The sequence below is a fragment of the Sarcophilus harrisii genome, chromosome 2 (assembly GCF_902635505.1).
Source record: "Sarcophilus harrisii chromosome 2, mSarHar1.11, whole genome shotgun sequence".
Classification (NCBI taxonomy): domain Eukaryota; kingdom Metazoa; phylum Chordata; class Mammalia; order Dasyuromorphia; family Dasyuridae; genus Sarcophilus; species Sarcophilus harrisii.
The window spans coordinates 501775579-501793877 of record NC_045427.1 but is presented as its reverse complement, the minus strand read 5'-3'; the positions used below and the strand labels follow the sequence as shown (position 1 = coordinate 501793877).

Below are 18299 nucleotides of genomic sequence, written 5' to 3'. Positions count from 1 at the left end.
GCAGGCCTTGGAAGGACAAAGATATTGAAGGAACTCATAGATAAGACTCTTTTAAGGCTTGGTGAGTCTTAAAAATGTTGGAGAAGAAAGGTGCTTCTCATTTTTAAAAAGGGGGAAGAAAAGGGATTCTTCAAGTATAGGTAAGTCTGCTTTTTCATTTGAGGCACCTAGGTGGCACAGTGGATAGAGTTGCAGACCTTGAATCAGAATCATCTTTGTGAGTTTAAATCTGGCCTCAGACAGTAATGTACCCTGGCCAAGACACTTAACCATGTTTACCTCAGTTTCCTGTAAAATGAGCTGGAGAAGGAAATGGCAAATCACTCCAGTGTCTTTGTCAGGAAAACCCCAAATGGATTCATGAAGATTCACCCAACTTTTTATTTGATAAAGTTATCAAACTGTGCATACCCTTTGATCTAGCAGTGTTAGTACTGGGCTTATATTCCAAAGAGATTTTAAAGACGGGAAAGGGACCTGTATGTGCACGAATGTTTGTGGCAGGTCTCTTTGTAGTGGCCAGAAATTGGAAACTGAGAGGATGTCCATCAGTTGGAGAATGGCTGAATAAATTGTGGTATATGAATATTATGGAATATTATTGTTTTATAAGAAATGACCTGCAGGATGATTTCAGAGAGACTTGGAGAGACTTACATGAACTGATGATGTTTATTCCATTCTATAACTAATACATTTTCCATTTTGGAAGAAAATTGAATACTACATCAGTGATTGTTGTTTGAACCTCTGTTTGTAAACTCATTGTTTTTTCTATCTCTTCTTTCTCCCATCACTTCTTTCTAGGTTCTTTTTCATCTTCTACTGTTATGTAACTAACAGTAAAACTTTCCCAAAATGATTTATGGACTGTATATAGAGACAGTCCAATTTATAAAAATAAGAGTAATTTCCTAATTAATAAATGATTAAAAGATATGAATAGTTTTCAGATGAAGTAATCAAAACTATCTTTAGTCATATGAAAAATGATCCAATCCATTATTGATGGGAGAAATGCAAATTAAAATAATTCTAAGGTACTACTTCAAACCTGATGGATGGCTAATATGATAGAAAAAGAAAATGACAAATGGTGGAGGGAATGTGGGAAAAATGCTCTATTGGAGTTGTGAAATTGATTCGGCCATTCTGTAGTACAACTATGCCCAAAGGGCTATAAAATATGCATATCGTTTTACCAAGTGAATTTATTACTAGATATGCATCCCAAAAGAGATAAAAAACAAAAAGAAAAAGAATCTATCTGTACTAAAATACTTATAGCAGCTCTTTTCTGGGTGTAAAAAATAAAAAATTGAGATATTTATCAATTGGGCAATTGCTGAACCAATTAAGATGTGTGATCATGGAAAACTATTTTGCTATAAGAAATGATGAGCAGGATACTCTCAGAAAATCCTGGAAAGACTTACATGATCTGATGCAAAGTGATATGTACTATGTACAAAGTAACAGAAATATTGTAAGATAATCAGCTGTGAACAATAGCTATTTTTTAGCAATATAGTGATTCAAGACAATCCAGAAGGACTTATGATAAAAAATGCTATCCATCCCCCAGAGAAAGAACTGATAATATCTGAATGCACATTGAAGCATACTTAAAAAAAACCTTTTATTTTTCTTTAGGGTTTTGTTTGGTTTATATTTTCTTTTGCAATATGACTATAATATGGAAATGCTTTGCATGACTAAATATGTATAACCTATATCAAATTTTCTTTCTTCTCAATGGGAGGAGACATAAGGAGAGAGAAAGGGAAAGAATTTGGAACCCAAAGTTTTAAAAATGAAAGTTAAAATTGTTTTTACATGTAACTGGGGAAAAATAAAATACTAAATAATTTTTAAAAGAATGTTATTTTTGTGAAAGATGTGAAAGGATCTGTATAATTTGGCAAAGTGAGCTGTGCAAGGGAAACCTTGTGAGATACCCAATTTAGTCTTCTATGACAATTAAATATTAATATCTGGTTATTGCTTTTCTGATCACCCATCTATACTTTCCTATGTATCCAACTATCCATCTTCTTTCACCAAACTTCTCAATTACTAGTCTGATTGTTACATGATTTCTACCTTTGTTTTCCTTAAAGTGTTTTCTTTTTCTTTCATATGTGTAAATAGGTGTGCTTGTATATGGGCATCATATTTAAATTTTGAGTATGTGTGTATATACATAAATAAATATATATGTATATATGTATATGTATGTGTGTATGTATATAAATAAATACATAAGTGTATATGTATATTTATGTATGTATATATGTATGTAATTATATTTAGAGAGAGAAAGGGAAGGAGCCAGAGTGAGTTTATGTGTGCGATGAGTGCAAGATGTATATGTGCAGATATGCACATGAATTACGTAAAAATGGGCATAGTTTCCTTGCTGTAAGACCTGCTAACTTCTAGGACTCACTGGTAATTCTGTTTCTATGTTTGATTTTATGTATAGCTCATATGCGATATTAATAAAACCAAGCAAATTACAGGATTAATAAATCATTTATAAATTATAGCAAAGTTGTGGTTACAAAATAAATTCACATAAATCATCAGCATTTGTGTATGTTACCAATAGAATCCAGCGGTAAGAGATACAAATAGAAATAACATTTAAAAGAACTGTACGTAATATAAAATATTTAAGTCTACCTGCCAAGACAAAGTTAGGAACTATATGAACATAGTTATAAAATTCTTTCTATATAAATAAAGTCAGATTTAGACAATTCTGAAGAATTGTCTTCTTCAGAATATCAAGTGCTCCTGGATAGGCTGAGCTAATATAATAAAAATGACAATTCTATCTAAATTAATTTACTTATTCAGTGCCATACCAATCAAACTGCCAAGAAATTATAGAGCTAGAAAAAATAATAACAAAGTTCATCTTTGAACAAAAGCTCAAGAATTTCAATGGAATTAATAAAAAAATGCAAATGAAGGTAGCCTAGCTGAAAAAACCTATATTATAAAGCAGTGGTCATCAAAATCATTTGGTACTGGCTAAGAAATAGAGTAGTTGATCAGTGGAATATGTTAAATTCACAAGACACAATAGTCAATGACTATAGTTATCTGGTATTTAATAAACCCAAAGATTCCAGCTTTTAAGATAAGAACTCACTGATAAAAATTGCTGGGAAAATTGGAAAATAGTGTGACCAACACCTAACACTCTATAGCAAAATAAGGTTGAAATAGATTCATGATTTAGACATAAAGAGTAATACTATAAATAAATAGAATAACAAAGGATAATCTACCTCTCAGATCTGTGGAGAAAAGGAATTTATGATAAAAAAATTGAGCGTGGCATGAAACAAAATGGATAATTTTAATTATATTAAATTAAAATTTTTTTTGTCTAGGTGAAACCAATGCACTCAAGATTAGAAGGAAAACAGAAAATTGGGGAAAAAATCTTTACATTCAAGGGTTCTGATAAAGGCCTTATTTCCAAAATGTATAGAGAATTGACTCAAATTTGTAAGAATACAAGCCATTTTTCAATTGATAAATAGTCAAAGCATATGGACAATTTTCAGATGAAATTAAAACTATTTCTAGTTATATGAAAAAATGCTCTAAATCACTGTTGATCAGAGAAATGCAAATTAAGACAACTCTGAAATACTACTACACATTTCTTAGATTGGCTAAAATGACAGGAAAAGATAATGATTGTTGGAGGGAATGTGTGAACACTGAGACACTAACACATTGTTGGTGGAGTTGTGAACTGATCCAACCATTTTGGAGAGCTGTTTGGAACTATACCCAAAGGGCTATCAAACTGTACATACCCTTTGATTCAGCAATGTCTCTACTGGGTCTATATCCCAAAGAGATAATAAAAAAGAGAAAAGAACCCAGATGTGTAAGAATGTTTGCAGTAGCCCTTTTTATAGTGGCAAGAAACTGGAAACTGAGTGGATGCCCATCAGCTGGGGAATGGTTGAGTAAGTTATGGTATATGAATGTTATGGAATATTATTGTTCTATAAGAAATGATCAGCAGAACGATTTCAGAGAGGCCTGGAGAGACTTACATGATCTAATTCTAATTGAAGTGAGCAGAACTAAGAGAACATTGTACACACTTACAAGACTATGTGATGATCAACTTTGATGGACTTGGCTCTTTTCAACAGTGAGGCAATTTAGAGTAATTCCAATAGACTTATAATGGAGAGAGCCATCTGCATCCAGAAATAGGCTGTCAGGACTGAATGTGGATCACACCGTTTTTTCACTTTTGTTTTTTTTTTTTCTCTTTTTTCCTTTTTTTGATCTGATTTCCCTTGTGCAGCATGATAAATGTGGAAATAGAAGGATTGTACATGTTTAACATTTATTGGATTATTTGCTGTTTAAGGGAGGAGGTGGGGAAAGGGGAGGAGGTGGGGAAAGGGAAGGAGAAAAATTTGAGGCACAGAGTTTTTGCAAGAGTGAATGTTGAAAACTATCTTTGCATATATTTTGAAAATAAAAAAGCTATTATTAAAGAAAGAAAGCACTTATAGTTAGGTCTGCATCTGATAGATACAGAGAATGGCATTGATTTCCATGCATTCAACTCTAATCTGTTAGAATGTGAGCTTCTTCAGGAGAAGGAATGCCTTTTGCCTCCTTTTGTGTTTCCAGTTCTTACACATTGTCTGGCACATAGTAAGCATTTAATAAATGTTTATTGATTATTAACTATGATTCTGAAATTCTGTGGTATTCTAGAGAGTGGATATATGATTTTATTTATTTCTGTAGACTCTTGGGTGAAGAAACTCTAACCACAAATGTAGGTCTTTCTACAATTTTTTTTGTAATTTATAATTTTTGAGTTGCCAAGAGCACTGAAAGTTTAAGCAATTTGCCCAGAATCATAAAATCAATATGTATCAAGGGTGGGCTTTGAAACCAGGGTTTTCTAGCTTCAAGGTCATTTCTATAATGCATTATGACTTTTATTGCTTTCCCTTATTTATCAGGTGGTAATCACAGCAAGTAAAAATTTTTCAGTCTTCTATGTAGAACTCTTTTAGCAGTTTGTTCACTATCACTGACTCCTAATATATCACAATCCCCTTCATTCATATTTCCCATAGAGATGCCATGACTTTTTCAGATAGAAGTTGGCTTCCTGGAAATTGTCTTTCAAGGCCACTTTTCTCTTATGAATATTTTGAGGCTGAGAAGAAGGCTGGTAGAACTTAAAAACTGGAGGCATGTGATGTTTTGTCAACTAGTCACCAGAAAAAATGAGCAATTATTTAATATTTTTTCATTTTAAGACTGCAGCAATATATATTCTGAAATTTAGGCTAAAAAGAACAAACATCCTTATTCCTGCTTTGAAGGAAATATTTCATTGCAATCTTGAATATAATCTTAGTCCCCTAAGAGACATAAGCCCAATGATAGTGTACTTTTTTGCCAGTTGAATTTTATTTCATATCGAATTTTTAAATCTCTCTTTAGAAACAGAAAGAAGAGTAAAAGCCAATGATCGTGAATTCAATGAAAAGTTTCAATATGCGGTAAGTGATATTCATATTAAACTGTTACATATACTGTCTTTTAACTTGAGGATGATAGCAATCCTCATCTGCCCAGAACTTTAAAAGTTTCAGTAACATTTTTTTCCTTCTTATTATTGTCTTAATGGAATAAGATAGGTTTAGGGACAGAATCTATGATTTCTTTGGCATACAAAACTCACAGATGATAAAATTCCTTTTATCAACATGGGTCATCATTTCTGCAATTTACGGTTTTTAGAGAGTTTCCTAAAGGAGAGAGAGAGATTAAATGATTTGCCCAGGTTTATACAGCTCTAATGTCAGAAGTAGTATTTGAACCTAGGTTTTCCCAGCTATGATGTCAGTCCTGTCAGTCCTTATCCATTACACTACATTGTCGTCGTCGTCGTCGTCCTCCTCCTCCTCCTCCTCCTCCTCCTCCTCCTCCTCCTCCTCCTCTTCCTCCTCCTCCTCCTCCTCTTCCTCCTTCTCCTCCTCCTCCTCCTCCTCCTCCTTCTTTTCCTTCTCCTCCTCCACCTCCTCCTTCTTTTCCTTCTCCTCCTCCTCCTTCTTTTCCTTCTCTTCCTTCTCCTCCTCCTCCTCTTCCTTGTTTTCCTCTGATAATTTGAAGGACAATATGATCAACTGAGTCAAATGCCAGAAAGGCATCCCTGAAGATGAGATCTGAGAAAAGTTGACTGGGTTTAACTGTCAGGTCATTAGTACTATTCAAGAGACTATTTTAAAGATAGTTTTTGGGGTTGGAGTGAGGGGGTGAAAATCAGGTTTTAAGAGGTTACAGAAGGAATAAGTATTAAAGAAATGGATGATTGTTTAGTTACTCATTCAAGGAATATGGCAACAAAAAAGGAGAAGAACAGAGTGGGAAAGAATAGGAGCACAGTATCAAGGAAATTTTAGAACTGCTGTTCATATGCATACATATACACATATATGTATATAATAGTTTTTCAAATTTGAAAAATCCATGAAGTTTGAAATGAAAGAATTTTTGTCTCTGGAACTCTCTGAATGTCAAAATATTACAATATATACCAGGCCTGCTTTAATTCCCAATATGAAGGACATTTTAAGGTTTTCTTTTTGTTCTTGAGAAGTATATTGCTGACATCCTGTCAGTCCTCTTGCCCAAAGCTAGAGCCATTTGTGCACTGACGGTCCAGTAGAGATGAGGACAAGCTGTATGACAAGCTGGAATTAGTTACAGAAAGTGCCAGAAACCTGCATTTGTTATGGGTCTGGCTGTTAGCTTCTGCATTTTTTGGTCTTGGGACATCTCCATAGTAACTATTTGTCAGAGATCTTTAGAAAATACAAAAAAAAATTCCTCTTGTTTTGAGCGTTGTCAGTGATTGGGGAAGTTTTTTGGAGTTCTGTAAGAGTAAGTATATATATTTCTTTTAAAGATAATTCATCTATAGGAGCATGAATATTTCCTGGATCTTGGTCAGCACTTTCCATCAACTTTTTTCTTTTCCTTTTCTGGATTTAAAAATTAAAACAAAAACAAAAACACTAGCGACCACAGTTTATCTTTTCTGTATCTGACTTGCTTAAGTAGTGCTATTTCTTGGCTAAGAGTTTGCCTGGTTCCCAATTGCCTTAATTGGGAATGTCTGTTTTTAGTTTCTGTTTTAGCCTCTGAATTACAAGTCTTTCCTTTGAAAAGTTTTATTTTTATTGACATCTTTGATTTTTTTTTAATGTCATCTTTATCTTCCAATAGAGCTACCTCTTTTATCAAAGAATTTTTAAAAAAAGGAAACACAAACAGTCCAGGAAGAACTAATCAACACATCAATTAAAGTTGACATTTTAAGCAGTGCTGTACACTTAGTCCCCCCATCTCTTCAAAGAAAGAAGGAAAATGCCTTCTGAGGTACAAGATGGAGATAAACTTGATCTTTTACAAATAATTATTTTAAAATGTTTTTTAAAATGATACATTTCTATGATCAAAGCTCTCAATAAAATTCTAATTGTTTGCTTCATTTTATTATACATGCTCTAAGACTAGAAGATTTCAATATACTATAAATTAATTCCTTTTTCCCATTTACTACATGGAAAGAATTTCAGTGAAGCCACACAAACTTGACTGCCCCCCCATCTTTATTTCACTGAAATAGTTAAAATGGATGAGTAACCCAATCCTGTATAATTAGAAGTTAGAATGAAGAGAGAATTAAAATTAAGGCCCAAGGGGAAAAATGAAATTGAATTTTAAAGTATCTCTAATATATTTACATTTTAAAATTTTAAAATAAATAAAGAAGGAAGGAAAGAAACAGAATGAGGGGAAGGATGGTTGGAGCAGTGCTGGGCATAGATGAAAAGAATGCTGGATTTAGAGGTAGAAACCTAGATGTGAACACTAGTTCTGCTACTTTTGGTCTGTGGGGCTTTCAGCAATTTAATTAGACTTTTGGGAGTTAACTCCTCACCTTTATTTAGATGGGGTAGAACTAAGGCTTGAATAGATCTTTTACCTTTAAGTCTATGACCTTCTAAAAGTTGATTTTTAAAAGGACAAGGAGACAGAAAAATTGAAATGGAATTTGCAAGTGGTTTGTGAAAGTAATTCATAAATCAAGCAGTTGGACAAGTTTACTAGCATTTATAGGATTTAACGGAAAAACCACCAACCCCAACTGTTTCAAAGTGGTTTTTCATCTCATTTCACACTTCTCTTTACTGGACCACATAACCTGGCTTGGTGAATCACATTACCAAGACACAGACAATCAGGTCCCACTTTTAAAAATAAAGATTGGCAAAAATTCTTCTGAATAAAAAGTTGGCTGTTGCTTAAGAATATATCCACATATTAAAAAAAAGTATCCATACTTATAATATCTGGATATTCTCTCTCCCTCTCATATCTCTATTTTCTATTATCTCTATTATCTATTTCTTTCTGTCCTCAGTTTAATAAAAATATGGCAATTGACTTTGAGGAACCTTTTTGTTGATTTGTATGTGTATGTTTGTATAAGTGTATATGAATACATATATCATAGGATTTATAGAACTTCCAGATTATCTGGTTCAAAATTGTCATTTTATGACATTTTTAGGGAAGCAAAATGACTTGCTTGTCCAATGTCACATAGAATATAAATAACAGAGATTTAGATTTGGATTAGAGTTTCTAAAAGTTATCTTTTAGTATTTTGTAATTCTATACTTCTGTTAAAGTTTCTTCCTCAAGGATTTAGAGTTAGAAGCGACCTTAGAGATTTTTGCAGGGTATGTGACTGTGTGTATACACGTATTGAAGAAAGAAAATTCAGTAAGGGTAACCACTAGGCTGTGGGCTTACAAAAAGACCCTGATTTTATGAACATTTAAAAACATGACTAGTTATGGCACTGACCTTACCTATCTAATTTCAATACCTTTTATTATATCATTGTTTATATATTCAAAAATGTAGGAGGAGATTATTAGCTTTTTTGAAGTTATGGGAATACTGGTTTAAGTCATCACTAGAAGGAGACAGAGGGATGCAGTAGGTAAAGTAGGACCTTCCTTCCCATCTTGTTTCCATGAGTCTATGATTCCACTTAGTTCCACACTGCTGTAATTGGAATGCTATTATAGACCAAATGCCACAAAGCTGCCATTGATGTGAGCAAGACATATTTGAGGTTAGAAACATAAATAGGCAGAACTTCTTTTTAATGTTTTCCAGAGAATAGCATTTTTCTGAATTTTCTAGATGAGATGATGCGTTGAGAGAAAGGTATTTTTATTTTATTGAAATAAACTTTCACTAGTTTTTCTGCTAATGGGTATGAGGAAGAGAATGGACTGTCTGAATAGATAATGCTAAATAATTTGACAAAATTCTAAATTTTACTGGGTCATTTTGTAGCTGTAGTTTTTTCTCCATGCTCAATTCAATTTAACTTTGGGGTAAATTTCCATTTGCAAATGTCTTGCTTTAAGTTAAGCCATCTAAATGATCATTATAGACTCTGGACTGAAGAGAAGATGAACTCATACTTAGCCATGATAAGTCATGTAGTTTTAAAAGGTGAACTTTTATTTTTATATTATTTTCAATTTAAGAAGTATTTATCAATGTTATTTAATAAGTATTTATTGAAAGCCTGTTATAGGCCCAGAACTCTGCTAGTAATTTATACAATGCTATATTTATAAATAATATACTGTATCATATGTATATATACATACATATATATATATATACATACACACACACACACACACACTGTATAAAATATGAAGCATAGTCCCAGTTGGCATTAAAGGAATTTGCAGTCTTATTGGGGAAATGTGACAAGTACACACAAACCACTAGATAACCATCTAAGAAAACTGTCACAGACAGCACCATTTCCATTCTGTTTTATAGAGAGACAACAATTATTGTCCCTCAGACTATATAGAGGAAAGAATAGCGAGGTGCTACTAGGATCTAGCTAGGTCTAGACAGAAGATAGAATAGAATGACTGTCCTGGAATCAGGAAGACTCATCTTCCTGAATTAAAATCTGGCCTCACCTGGAGAAGTTTACATAAACTGATGCTAAGTGAATCAAGTAGAACCAAGAGAACATTGTGCACAACAAGATTATGTGACGATCAATTCTGATGGACTTGGCTTTTTTCAATAGCGAGGTGATTCAGACCAATTCTAATGATCTTGTGATGAAGAGAGCCATCTTGCATCTAGAGAGAGGAATACGGGGACTGAATGTGGATCACAATACAGTATTTTCACCTTTTTTGCTGTTGTTTGCTAGCATTTTATTTTCTTTCTCATTTTTTCTCCATTTTGATCTGGTTTTTCTTGTGCAGCATGATAAATGTGGAAATATGTATAGAAGAATCGCACAAGTTTAACATATATTGGATTACTTGCCATCTAAGGGAGGAGACAGAGAGAAGGGAGAGAGAAAAAAAACTTGGAACACAAGGTTTTGCAAAAGTGAATGTTCAGAATTATCTATCATATGTTTTAAAAATATAAAGCTTTAAAAAAAACCCAAAAGTCTGGCCTTAGACACTTACCAGCTATGTGACCCTGTTAATTTTGCCTCAATTTCCTCATCTGTAAAATGAGAAGGAAATGGCAAATTACTCTAGAATCTTTGCCAAGAAAACCCCAAACAGGCTTATGAAGAATTGGCCATAACTGAAAAACAACTGAACTGCATGTAGAGGAAATAGCTTTTCTCCATTGACTATAAATAATTATAATAGTAAAGAGTACCATTACAAGAATAGATCAGATTTATATAACACTTTATACACAACATATATGTGTATATATTCATACATATGTGTATGTCTATACATGTGTATACACACATATATGTAAAAGAACAGAATAGATTGTAAACTCCTTGAAGGCAATATAATAGAATGGAAAGAGTATAGAACTTGGCAAAGTCAGGAGACCTGAATTTGATTTCTTACTCTGCTTACATACCTGTGTAACCTTGGACAAATGATTTACACTCTCGGCCTGTTTCCTTAACTGAAAAAGGAAGGGATTTAAATAAATGGCCTTTGAGGTCCCTTTCAGCTCAAAATCTTTGGTCCTAAAGTAGTAAATATTTTCCATTGTTTCTTTATATCCCTAAAATCTTAAACAGTGTTTTGTACCCAGTAAGCTCTTACTTACTATATCTGATTAATTGAATTATTTGATGTGATCTTTACTACAAGCCAGTGGGGTACAACATACAAACATTATTATCACCATTTTATAGAGGCTGAAGTGACTTGTTAAGGGTCAGAGAATAACTGAATTTCACAAGAGGGAATTCAGAGGTCATTTAGTCTAGTCTTCTGAATATATCTAACAAATATGTATCTAGCCTTTGGGCTGGGAGGCTTCTTTGAAGGAGGAGAAAAGCATTACCTTTCCCAGCAGTTGATTCAGCTTTGAGATAGCTGTTAGGAACACTTAAAAAAAAAAATCAGGCAGATATTAGTCTCTTCTCAATATCTGTGTATAGCTCTTAGTTTTCCCCTCCAGGAGAGGTCAAATCCTTTCAGGTGACACCTTTCAGATGCTTAATGATGACTATCATGGCCTCCTTCAGTCTTCAGTTTAAATGCTCCAAGCCTTTAAGTTCACCAATAGGAGATCATTTATAGTTGGGATTGCTTTCCTCTGGATGTTCTCCACTTTATCAATATTCTGCATAAAATGTGATGTCCAGAACTGAAACTAATATTGTAAATATGGTCTGACTAAGGCAGATTATCGAGGGACTGTCATTTCTTTTGCACAGTATACTGTCCTTTCTTAATGCAACCTGAGATGGCATTTGATTTTTTTGACTGCCATCTTGTACTAATAATTTATATTAAGGTTTTAATCTGCTAAAACTGTCAGATCTTTTAAAATGAAATGTGATATAGCCATATCTTTCCTATCTAGGACATATGGAATTGATTTTTTTTAACCCATTTAAGATGAACAAGCCATGATCATTTTAGATCTTGACTTGATCTACCAAGAAATTAACTATCCCTCTGAGATATGTGTCTTCATCAGACATGATAAGCATTTCAGTTATGCTTTTATCCAAATTTTGATTAAAATATTAAATAACTCAGAGTCTGATATAGATCTGTGGGGCACTTCACTAAAGACCTCTTTCCAAGTTAACATTGATCCAGGATGAATGCTCTTTGTATCTTAACATTTAAACAGTTACAGATCCAGCTGATTCATCTTCTAGGCCACATATTTTCATCTCTCCCCCTCATCCCCCAAGAATAGCATGAAAGAGTTTGTCAAATGTTTGACTAAATAGAGATCTTTCTCTAAAGATTATCCAAGTCAAATGCTTGATTGAATAGACTATAGGATCTAGACAGACTTTATCTATGGAATTCTTCTGATGTTTCAATCTAGTGTCCATGTAATAAGAAGTAATTTGATGGTATAATGGATAGAGCACTGGACTTGGAGTCAAGAAGACCCGAGTTAAAAATCCAGTTTCAGAACTAGCTATGTGACTCTTAGCAAGTCAATTAATCTCTCTGTACCTTGGTTTCCTTTTCTGTCAAATGGAGGGTAATAATAGTATCTATCTTCCAGAGTTGTAAGGATAAAATGACATAACATCTACAAACTGGAAGGCAGTATGTAAATGCTACTATCATTGTTATTATTATTATTATTATTATTACATTTATTCTGGATGAAATCTTGCTGTCTTTTTGTGATCACCAATTCCTTGTCAAGACAATTCTTAAGTATTTGTTTAGTATATATTCCAGAATTTTGCTAGAAATATAGATCGAGTTTCCTGGTCAATAATTTTCAGACATCATCCTATTGTTGTTTTTGAAAATCAAGATAACTTTCTCTCCATTTTGGTCATTTCTGAAAACCTTTTAAATATGACCAACAGTTGTTCAGCCTACACACATAGAAGTATTTATTGATTGACTGACACTTGCCAATATTTTTAATGTCTGTGATATAGTTCATCTTGGCCTGGTTATTTGAACTTGTCAAGAGCAGGTAGCTGGTATCTTACTATCTCCCTGCTTATGAAGAGGTAATGATTACTAGCTATTTTTGTCCTTACTTTTCTAGTTTACAGATTATTCTTCTTGGCAGAGAAAATGAAAACATAAGAGTTGTTTTCTGTTTGTCATCTGTTTCCATCGTCTCCTTTACTTTGAGCAGGTATCCCTTCTTTGATCTTTCTCTTTCCTCCAAGAAAGCTAAATATTATCTTAATGGAATCCTTAGCTTTTAACTTCTTTTGAGATTCAATAATAATGACTGTTTCTATGCAATCTTGACAGATTTTGTACTTATTCTCCGTTGTCTGTCATTACTTTCAGCTTGTGTACACATCTTTTTAAAAGATTCTAAGTTCATTTGTATTTCCTTTGGCCAGCATATGAGGCCAATGCAACCCTTTATTTTGGCCTATACTTATCATTTCATTTGAGTAGGGAACCCCAGGGATAAATTCCCTCTATTAATATAGACCTGCAATTGGCCTGCAATTTATAGTCTTACAGAATTGCTTGGGGACACTGAGAGATTAAATGTGTTGCCAAAGACCTACAGCTAATATGTATGAGAGTTGTACCTCAATCTAGGTCTTTTTCACTTCAAGGCCCACTCTTTAGCTGCTAGATCACTTATTATTTTGTTTGGAGGAAAAAAAGTGGGCATTTCCCCAGGCTAATGTGAGAATAATAGCAAGAGTATCTTACATTTGAATATTGTAATATATTATGGTCTTAATTTGAAGATTTGCCAATTTGTAAATGATGGTCATATGATCATTTTCTAGTTTGGAGAACCATGTATTAGCTAAGCAGACTAAATAATATGATGAACCCATTACAAAGGTCCAGACAGGTATGTAAGTTTAGCAAATTTTAATGAATTACATTTTAATGATAGAGAAAAATGATAGAAAAAAGCACTGCGGTAATTGTCCTATTACAATACTTTCAATAAACAAACAGATTTCTGCATATGGATAAAAATGTCCCTTTTAAAGGCCTTTTTTTTTTTCTTTTGGAATTTCTTCTATGATTCCTTTGTTTTCTGATCTGAAGCTTAACTTGACATTTTCATACTGCCAGTGAAACCAGCCAGAGCTTAAATTGAAATTGTGTGTGAAGGCCTTAGATTTTGTACTCGGTTTTTGTGTCATCCTCCCCCCCATTCTCTAATGATGGACTGAGGGAGAAAGAGAAAGGAATTGGTAAGATGGGAGTGATTAATTAAATCACTGTGGACATCTAGCACCAATTTTTTTTTATGACTGAAATAAGGTAGGGAGAAGTTTATGCATTATCTTGTTTCAAGGTGAAATGTCTTTATCTCTTAAGCTACATAAAGAAAGCCATTGAAAAGAAGATTTACCTGAGCTGAAACTGGTTTAATATCACTAATAAAATATGCTTCAAGTTTCATGAAAACCTTGTGATTTGGACCCAAGTTTTGTTCTATCACGCAGCATTGATGTCTGTGTTTACTTATTATTGTGAGTGTGAAATTCTGGATGCGACTGAATACTCACCTCAGTTAATGGATTGATGCTGAGTTAGTTTTGACTTTCTCAGGAAAAATTTCTTACTTAAATAAGCTCTAAATGCCTTTTCCTATGAAGAGTATCTCTAGGTGGAACTTTTCTTTCACTGAATTGTTTGAAGCCTGAATGCTGGAGGTATTTATTTTTTTATTTTACAAAATAACAAAGTCTACTAAGTTGAAAACTTACTTTTCTCTTTTTCCAATGAAGAATAATTGTTCTTTTTTGAGGGTGGGAATGGGGGAGGGGGAATTGCTGCTAGTGTCAGTAGTGGTTGTGAATGTCCTGAATAAGGAAATGCGTGATGAAAATGTTTTGTGTTCCAAAAGACAACTGGAATATTTTACTGCCAACCACAAGGCAATTGTGGTACTTATTCCCGCACTAAAAGTTCTGTTTTAATTCAAGGTCTAGTATATACATAGACAGTGAAGTTGGAAGGGGCCTAGGAAAACTGGAACCAGGGCTAATTAACTATTTACTCCCTTCAATCCATCAATCAACCAACAAGCATTTAAGTGCCTGTTAGAAGCTGGGCACTACACTTTATACAGAAGTTACATTTCCAGGATTGTGCTAGTAAATATATTCATGACAGACTTTTAAGTTTTGTATTATTAACATTTTTGCCATTACTTTCTTAAGTTTAGGCAATAAAGAAACAACAAATCAAACTGTGAGTTGTAATTGCTGATTGCTGAAATGTAAATGGTCACAATGAAAATTTAACAATAGGAGCTGGCTCTGGAATATTTCTGTTAGATGAAACCATCCTGATTTTCAAGGAGCTAATATTCTAATGGCGGACATGTGTGATCATATGTATGTTTGCATAGAATAAATATAAAGAGAATAAAGACAGGGTACTTCAATACAAAATAAATAGGGAGGGAGTAGCCTAGTAATTGGGAATATTGGGAAAGGCTTCCCATAAAAAGTAACATTGAAAGCTATTTTGAAGGAAGAGAGGAAATGTTCCATTATAGGGCAAATCTTTCTGTGTCCACAACTTTGGGCCCAGTGCTCTAGTCACTGTACCAACTTGTCGCCCTGTTTGTGCCCTTCTTTGTTTTCTCAGCATTTCATATAGTCATTGACACACAGATGGAACTTAATAAAAGGTTGTTCCATTACATTACATTCCCGATGAGTTCCTATAGTGGAAAAGCACTGAACAAAGGTGTTTGGAGCTAAGCTACATTTCAATAATAACAGTGTAAAAAGAATTATTCCTTACAATGGTCATGGCATGGAATCTTTTGCTTGAGAACCTACTCTTGGTGGTTTCATTATGGAAGCCATAGCAATGGCACTTGAATTATTCTATTGAGAAAATATTTAATCTTAAACAGTTTGTAGTGGTATGGGAGCCACCTGCCAATGACTGCTGAAGGTCTAACTCAGACTTGTAGAATGGATCTCTTCATGTGAGAGGAGGATGATGATATAAGGAGACTGAGAGGCAGTTGCGTTTTCTGACCTCTCTCTTCTTCCCTCTTGCCTCCAATTTATTTCATTCCCAATCCAGAAGGAACATCTGTGTCAGTAAAAGCTACTTTGCAACTCCTTCAAGTGTTGTGATTCACAGCTGTGGAAGCTTTCGGAGAATTGACCTTCTCTTTTACCTAGGCATGGTCCTTAACAACAATTCTTTCTGAATAGTTGAAATCCAGTAATGAAAGATCCAATACTCATCACATTACTTCAGGGATACTGAGTTTAAGTTTATGTAATTTCTGCCTAGGAATAGTTTGATCTTAAATCCTGTTATTTATCTATTATTCCTCATTCTCATTAAATGACTTGTTTACTCCTTTTTTAGGTTATAGATGGCATCATTAATTGTTTTTTATACCATTTCTTACACTTAAGTCATCATTGATAGAATGCTTCAGCTTACTTGTATATATCATGCATGAGTCTTTTTTCATTGTCCTTTGGGTTACCTGTGATTTAAATTCTCCAGGCCTCAAAAAACTTTTAGTAGCTAGCTCTTCTACCCCTAATTAGGTCCATAAAGCTGTCCAAGTAAATTTACATGATGCAAGATATCCACTTGGCAGAATTTCCAGGGACAGCAGACCACTGATGAGGCCACTGTGCCCTGTTCTCCTGGAAACCTGCAAATGTTTATCTCACAAATTGGGGAAGAGGGGAAGGACTTGTGCGTGCAGAGGAGGAGGGATGGAAAGAGATTAATCCAATATTGAACCCCATGCTCCATAGCCTATTCTACACAAAATAGTTTATATTCCTTTCAGCAAAAAAAGCTCTTGGTTCCAGTTTCAGACACTGATCCTAGGTGAAAATATCAAGAAAACACTTTGTCCTTAATGTCTTCTGTGTACTCTTGCCCCTTTCTCTTTCTTCTCCCCTTTCAGCTTCTCTTCTTTATCCAGGGCTCCCATCCACTGTGTTCTTATTCTCATGCTGCTCTAATATACAAAGAACTCTTGCAGAAAAGGATTTGAATGAAATCTTGAAGGGAACCAGGCAATCTTGAGACAGAGGTAAGGAAGCAGAGCACTCTAAGCTCTGGGGACATCTAGCCATGGGTGGCAGTCAAGAGTCCTCTCTCCTTCCCTCCCTCTTTCCTTCCTTCCCTCCTTCTCTCCCTCCCTCCTTTTCTTTCTCCATCTTTCCTTCCCTTCCTCCTTCTCCCTCCCTCCTTTTCCTCTTCCCTCTCTCTCTTCCTTTCTTCTTTCTCTCTCCCTTCTCTCCTTTTCATTTTGTTATCTTTTGTATTAACTTCATCTCCATTTACAAATATATTCTTCTTCCAGCCCTCCTTAGGGAATTATCCTTTCTAACAAAATAGAAATTTTTTTTTTATAAAATGAACACATCAACTGAATGATAGTATATACAATATTCAATGTCCATAGTTTATCACCAGAGTGAAGTAATAAGAAGCAAGAGAATATTTATCACCAGAGTGAAGTAATAAGAAGCAAGAGAATAATATACACGATAACTATAACAATGTAAAGTATATAGAGAACTACAAAGCAATCAAAAATTGCAAAGTTAATAAGCAGGGCTCAAAAGTGGGAGGCTCATGTTGGGAGTAGTATATTGTACATATATTCAGACTTTTTTAGTGTGTTGGTTAGTTCTGTTGATTTTTTTCCTTCATTGTTTTCTTTAAAAACATTATGGCTCTCTGAGTGGGGGTAGGAGAATGGAAGCTGAGAGAAATTCTGTTAACATGGAAAGAAAATCTATTAATAAAATTAACGTCAAAGAAACAAATGTTGGTGGAATGGAGGCAAGAATTCTGAAAACCTCTTGATTAACCTTGGAAATACTGGCAGGTATTCCTATATGTTGGTGGTCAATTTATCCAAAGAAATTACATATTTAAAAAAAAATCCATTGATGTGATCTCATCCACGGTATTCACTCTCACTACTATTGTTTGCAACACTGTCCAGTAACTTAAAGTTGTGCATCTTATCTGCCCAAAGGAAGTGGTCTGAGACTGACTCTAGGAAACAGCATGAATACTGGAGGCCGCGGGGAGACAAGAGAAGGAAAAAGAATAAACAGAAAACCAGAATCAAGGCCCTACCATGATTCCCACCAGGGACATTGCTAGCTTAATATATTATCACTGCCTCAACTTAGTTTGCAGGTCCCAGAAGGCCCCCAGCCTTCCAGCAAAAATTAC

General features: G+C 34.2%; 1 protein-coding gene across 9 annotated transcripts in view; it reads left to right on the top strand.

Annotated features, from left to right (window-relative positions):
- The window catches only part of ATP8B4 (ATPase phospholipid transporting 8B4 (putative)), a 355835-nt gene that overhangs the window by 85595 nt on the left and 251941 nt on the right, over positions 1-18299 (top strand). For all 9 annotated transcript variants that reach the window (XM_023499838.2, XM_012545505.3, XM_023499883.2 and 6 more), the window contains one exon: positions 5512-5570. In XM_023499838.2, coding sequence (XP_023355606.1) covers positions 5512-5570 — 59 coding nt within the window. The remainder of the gene's footprint in view (positions 1-5511; positions 5571-18299) is intronic.